Source organism: Cajanus cajan, chromosome 10, assembly GCF_000230855.2.
Source record: "Cajanus cajan strain Asha chromosome 10, NIPB_CcT2T_4, whole genome shotgun sequence".
NCBI classification, from domain to species: Eukaryota; Viridiplantae; Streptophyta; class Magnoliopsida; order Fabales; family Fabaceae; genus Cajanus; species Cajanus cajan.
The window spans coordinates 13,015,761-13,022,224 of NC_138526.1; the positions used below are offsets into that span (position 1 = coordinate 13,015,761).

The window sequence follows — 6,464 nt, forward strand, 5'->3', positions numbered from 1 at the left end:
TTTAAGAGCAACCCTTTTTCCCAGTAACTTCAAAAATTTCTAGACCCAACAACCATGGCATCCCCTAGATTCAAGCCACTATCAAGGTTTCATAATAAACTCAACAAATGATTAGAAAAGCTATATAATGAATGGTAAAACTACAATATTCCCCAGGAAATTTTTACTACAAGGATTTCACTGAGGCGTTATAATTAGACAATCCTACTAACAAGAAGAAAAAGGGGGGAAAAAAAACAAAAGCCGTTGGATGCAAATGCATCAAATAGCTACTACTCCTGAGAGACAAGGTAGTTGTCAACTCACATTACACTAAAAGAAGCATCCCTTGATACTCATATCTACAACCCTGCATTGTACAGATGTCAGAACGAGGCCGATGTCGTTCGCCGAATCTGGTATCTAGGTTCAGGAGGTGGGACACTGGATAACATTTTCTCTAGCTCCTGCAAGTTTAGGAGAAAAATTAATAAAGGAACAAGGAAGCAGCATGCATTAAAGACCACTTAACGAAAACTCATTTCCACGATTTGAATAGGCAGAGAAGATTATGGATACCATCTACACACATTCAACAAGATTTTGCAGAGTATGGCAGCTGTATGAAGGATTAATAACTATGATTTGATCCTTTCATGATCTTATTACCAATTACTTCCATTGTAGGAGACTGATCGGGGAAGGTGAAACTAACAAATGAAAGTAAACGATCATACCAACCCAATCCACAACAGGTCAAAATACATGGATCAACAGAAAATAATGTGCATATAGTTCAAGATGCATAACACCAGTCATGAAAGTGTAACTATGTAAGATGGAAACTAATGATGCTCCAAGAGGCTAAATTGTCACAAGGTCTAAGCAAATTTTGTAACTTGTAAAACTAGTGAGATTCATATTAGTATCTTTGTATGCATGTGATAACCCAAACTGCCAAGGACCAATAACCCCTGAAGCTTAGTATGTTAGGGGAAGACTCATGAATGATTTTATATCTAACACACTCCTCGAGCAAGAGCACAACAATAATGCAAGACTTACCTAAGAGTAAGGCTACTAAAGCTTAAGTTTTTGATCCACCGACAAAATCATATTTGTCCTCAGATTTTATGAAGTTAAAAGGCCTCATATGTTGACAAAAAAGGCCTTGTGTTAGCAAAAAGACCTAACATATTTTCTCACTTAAAAAAAACAAAAAAAAAAAACTCTAAAAATTTGCTTTAGGCATCACTTATCATTGGGCTGGCCGTGCGTTAGTGAGTGTGTATACTGCAAAAACCCAAATTTGTGCAGAAATTCACCTGGCAGCAAAAAGGATTAAATTCCTGACCAGTTAGTCACAGGCTTCAATACGATCTCAAGGACCAACTCTCTCAGAAGCTTAAAGTTGTTATGTATAGATCCTGAATGTTTATTATATCTATCCCAAGAGTTGAGCCATATTTTACTTCATCATTTCTGTATATTTATCGCAACAATTGAACCTGACTCAAATATTTTTTTTAACAAATCTTAATGTATCTGTACAAGCTTAAGCAGTGACAAAAGGAGATAACAACAGTGACGTAATAATTCTACAAAGTTCATAATATGTTAAGACTAGCTAGTGATCCCTACTAAAAAACCAAGCTTAATAAAAAAAAAAAATTTCTCCAACCTTCTTCCTCCAGTTTTTGCTCCTAATGCAAGCCAATTTTTACTTTTCCATGAATTAATGTAAAAATAGCCACTTCAGAAGAAGTGACTAGCTAATAAAAACAAAAAAGAACTTTATAGGAGTAAAAAGAATCCTCACACTAAATAATTCGGTAGTATCATAATTGTTAACAAGATACAAAATACCCATTAGAACAGCTCAGGTATTTCATAATAGTCATTACCAAAATAAAATAAAATAAAAGTAAAGCAAGAGAATAAAATAACTATAGAATCATATTTTAAAGTGTATTAGGTAATCTTTATTAAATGTATTGAGGATATCATGTTAATCAAATGCTCCATCCTTAAACCATTTTAGTCTATCACAATTAATCAATAAAAGAATTCCAATTTGAACAATATAAGTCAGAAAACCCGTCAAAGGGTTAGCTCAATGATTATTGATAACAACTTATTTCTGTTATGAACAGCACAGGAAAAATTAACAAAAGCCATAACATCAAAAAATAGTTTTGTTCATCAACATGGACAAGACTAAAAGTAATAAAATTTGAACAAATTCACCTGATTTCTTTGATTTACTAGTTAGAATTTAAAACTCGTCAAACTCAATCGAGCATATCATTATTACCACAGATTACAATAATGTTAGCCAGCTGAATGTCAACCTAAAATATATCGATAAATAATTGGATAATTACTATGGAAAAACCAACCACCATGGTCCATTATCTATATAAACAAGTTGTTTCTCAAAAACTCAAAAAACCAATACAATGCAAAGCTGAGAAGGAAATAAGAGAAGCTTCATCCCTTCAATGCAAATGGGGAAAATGTGAAGAAAAAAATTCCCCCAGTCATGGAATTGCCTTATCCTTCCCATCAAAACATCAACACAAACACTTTTAACAATCACGTCCAGCTTCAGCTAAGAGTTTTATCAAATATTTAAGTTAAGACTGTGATCACTGACTGTATTTTCATCTTTTGAAGGCAGGTGAGTATAAAATGTCCCAAATAAGATTGTCCAAATTTGTTTTGTGATTGTACTTGATATACAGCAAGCTATATTCAGCACTTTGAATTAACAGAAAATATTGAGTGGAACAAAACTAGAAATTCAAAGAAGAACCAAACCTTCTGTCTCCTCAACTTTTCATTTTCTTCTTCCAAACGTGAGACTTTGTGCTCTAACTCAGTTGTGTAAGCCTGATTATAATTATCATTCAAGTTAAGGATTTTTACTAAAAAAAACACAGCATGACATTCAAAAGAAAGAGAATGCTCACCTGTTTCCTTGCTCTAGAACGGGCAGCAGATTCGCGATTCTTGATCATCCTCTTCTGCCTCCTCTCAACAGTCCTCTCTACCATATCCTCTGATGTTCCCCGTTTTCTCCCATGTCTCCTAGAATCTGACAAGTTTACCATAACAGGTGAAGACAATGCTACCTGACTATCTGCATATGGAACATCTGATGCAGCACCAGCTCCCATGTGTAATGGCTGCACTGTATTCTGGCTAGGCATATAAATCCCCATTAAACCCTGTTGTGGATGCTGATATTGTGTTTGTGGATACTGTATCCAAGGACCATGCTGAGGAAACTGTGGTGCTGCTACATTTGAATCAACACCAAGTGTAAGACCGTCATTCTTTCTATTAGAAGATGCTTCAGCAACAATCCCTGCTTTTACCAAGAAATCCTCCAACGTCATCTCTCCGAGTGTAGGCTGTCTCTCTTGAGACTTCTTATCTTTGTTATCTTTGCTTCGTTGTATATCTCTCCATACCTCATCAACAGTCTTCCTGCTTAGAGCACCAGTTAATGACAAACTAGCCTGATGCTGATGTGCAGCTTTACTAGTTGGAGCAGTACCCTCAATGTCCACACCAGTGGAATGGTTCGCCTCAGCACTCCACACATTTTTTAGAAGCTCATCAAGGTTCATACTACTTAGTGGTTTCCCTAAGTCACCTAATTGATTCTGAACTTCATCGAGTGTTAGACTGTACATTGAATTTTGCTGCACCAAAGGCTGCTGCTGCTGTGAATGTTTTCCATTTTCATCACCACCACCACCTTGAGACCCCATAGTTCGGATCCCAGGTAACCAATTATCAGAGTTAACAATTCACTCCATATTTCATAAGTTTTACCACTGAAGGGGAAAAAGCAGCAGATCAAAGTCTTCTTCAATCTTATGCCTCACATAATTAGAACCTGTCAAATACAAAATTTGAAATTAGCACGTCTGTGGTGATCAACTTAAAATTTCATAAGATCTGCAGTAACCTAAAAGCCTTGCATGCTTCCAAATAAAGTGAAAAGGAAAGAGTAAAGTGAAGGGAAGCAAGGATTGTCCAATCAAATCTTCTGTCCCCAATCATCCTCTGGCTGACCACAACCTGACAACTAAGCAAAGAAACACTGAACTCAATTCACTACTTATGTTTAGGTAAATTGGGTCGTTTAATCCATATGGACAACCCTGAGTATAAAATGACAGAATCTTGCCTATGATAGCTCAACAAGGAAGAGTGGAAGACCAAAAACAAAAATCAAGATAAACCACTAAAAAAATAAATAAAACAAAATCTAAATGCTCTTCATTCTTCTGAAATTTAGTTTTTGACATAGAAAATGGCATCATACTCCATCTTATGATATAGGGCTTTGGATGTGACTGTTGTAAGTTTCCATTTTCAATTGGGGGACAAAAGAATTGAATCCACAGGCATGCAGAGATAGAGCAATAATGTCCTTTGATCACAATAATTTGAAATTTAAAGGATTCAAACCAGTCCGAGAAAAATGAAATCGAGGAACCCATAATTTAACAGCACTTTAAACTATTTTATTTCTTTATGAAACAAAAAATACTAAAATAATATTAAAATGACAAAATTGAATTATTTTTTGTCCCTTTAACAAATTGACAATCCAGAGACAGTAAAAATAAACTTGAAAACTGAATCTTCAAGGGTGAAACAGAGGACAGACAAACTATAAGGAAAAATGAACTCCAGCAAACAATTCAGGCTAAAGTTTTTTAAAAAACAATCTGCAACCACAATTTCAGCTGCAACATCAAGATTTAAAGTCATGCCGACCGACCACATACTGCAATTGCCACCACACCGGCTGCCGCAATTTCCCTTAACATCAAGGATCACGAATAAACTGAAACCAACCACAGCCACAATTTAAAACCTTGTGCACCTTGTGCCAGACTAGCCTTTCACAGAAGAACTCAGAAATTTACTTAAGCAAATGAAATTCACACTCATTCTCAGAGAAAAAACTAAAACTAAAACTAAAAATAAAAAACTACAAAATTCATCCATTTCTCTCCATATAAACATCAAAAGGGGCATTAAGACCATTGATACCTTGCATGCAGGCTCAAAGACACATCAGTCTCAACTAAATTCCCATTGAGACCCTAAACCCCACATTCAAAACCACAAAGGTGCTGTGAAACTTCCGGTCTAAAACCCTTTGGTAACAATATCAAGACCCATTTCCCCTCTAAAGTAAAAAAAGGAAGAAAAAAAATTAGAATAAACAGACACAGAAACATCAATTAAGAAACAAAACACTTTCTTAAAACAAGTAAGCCCAGAATTCAAGACTAAATTTTACAACAGAAAAATTGAAGAACACAAGTTGGGGTTAAAAAACAAAAACACAAGGAAGAACCGTTTGCATGCAACCAATCCAGGGTCATAATGAGATCATGCAGAGCACAACACAACACAACACAACAAACAAAACCGAGCATATGCTAGTGACAAAGCACAAATTTTGAACATGAGAAAAGAAATGATAATAAAGGGTGAGAAGAAAGAGTTAAGGTCTGAGAAATAATATTTTGAAAAAAAAAAAAAAAAAAAAGAAGGAAAAGTACCTTGTGTGAGAAAGAGATCTGATGAGTGGAGAAGGCAATGGATTGAGAGCGTCTGAAAAAACAAAAACTTCAGCAAAGGAATGTGTGTGTTGTGTTGTGTTGAGAGTGCATGTGTTTGTGTTTGTATGTAATGTGGTCGGAGAAAGACAACAACAATAGACAGTTAGGTGTGAGTGAAGAGAGAGAATGACAAAACCAAATCACAATTCACAAATGCCCATTTTCTTTTCTTCACATACAATACAAAACGACAATCAATGTCAATTCTCAATTTTCATTGTCAATTCTCAATTTTCATTGCCACTTTTCTTTTTCGGACATAAGCTCTCTTCCCCCTACCTTCTTTCAACATTTTTGTCTCTCTATTTCTCTAATTATTTGGATAAATTAGGCAAAAATAAATTAATTTTTATCACTATAGTCAATTTATGTATTTTGTTTGGAAAAAGAAGAGGAGAGAACTTCCATAAAAATTAAATTTATAAATTGATTTTAATGTTTAAAAACCTCATTTTCTTTTGTTTTGTATAAATATGTATGTGAGAAATTTATTCAAACCGAAAAAATTCTATGGTATCATAAAAAAATTAAATATTTTGATATTGTCATAAGAAACTTTCTCACCCTTTATCCTTCTCTCTTTCAGTTTGTAGAAACAAATATTTATTTATTGTCAAAAAAATAAATATACCAAGGCTTTTAAATTTTTCTTTAATATTATAATAACTTTATTTTAAAATTTTGTTACTAACATTTACATCTTCTACGTTCTAAAAAAACATTTACATCTTTTTTGTGTATCCATAATGTGGTAATAGGAAAAATGCTAATAAATATGCATATAGGTTTAAAATAACGATTAAGAAAAAATAAATTTTGAAAAATATTTAA

General features: G+C 34.0%; 1 protein-coding gene across 2 annotated transcripts; it reads right to left on the minus strand.

The window, feature by feature from the left end:
* Window positions 1-5,959, minus strand: LOC109805507 (ABSCISIC ACID-INSENSITIVE 5-like protein 2). Of its 2 annotated transcripts, XM_020367592.3 has the most exons (5): window positions 5,574-5,959; window positions 3,959-4,078; window positions 2,952-3,886; window positions 2,800-2,871; window positions 1-446 (listed from the first exon to the last, which is right to left on the minus strand). In XM_020367592.3, exons 3-5 carry the CDS (start codon window positions 3,756-3,758, stop codon window positions 366-368), a joined length of 960 nt encoding a protein of 319 aa, XP_020223181.2. In that variant the 5' UTR covers window positions 3,759-3,886; window positions 3,959-4,078; window positions 5,574-5,959; the 3' UTR covers window positions 1-365. The 2 variants fall into 2 exon arrangements, with proteins under 2 accessions (XP_020223181.2, XP_020223180.2); XM_020367591.3 differs by lacking the exon at window positions 3,959-4,078.
* Between the last annotated feature and the right edge of the window lie 505 nt (window positions 5,960-6,464).

Bases quoted from the DNA above. Each gene is read 5' to 3' on its own strand.
- LOC109805507 (XM_020367591.3), bottom strand. From the start codon at position 3,758: ATGGGGTCTCAAGGTGGTGGTGGTGATGAAAATGGAAAACATTCACAG. The intron at 2,872-2,951 runs GTGAGCATTCTC...AATTATAATCAG, and splicing joins GTTCTAGAGCAAGGAAACAG to GCTTACACAACTGAGTTAGA. The intron at 447-2,799 runs GTTTGGTTCTTC...CTAAACTTGCAG, and splicing joins AAAAGTTGAGGAGACAGAAG to GAGCTAGAGAAAATGTTATC.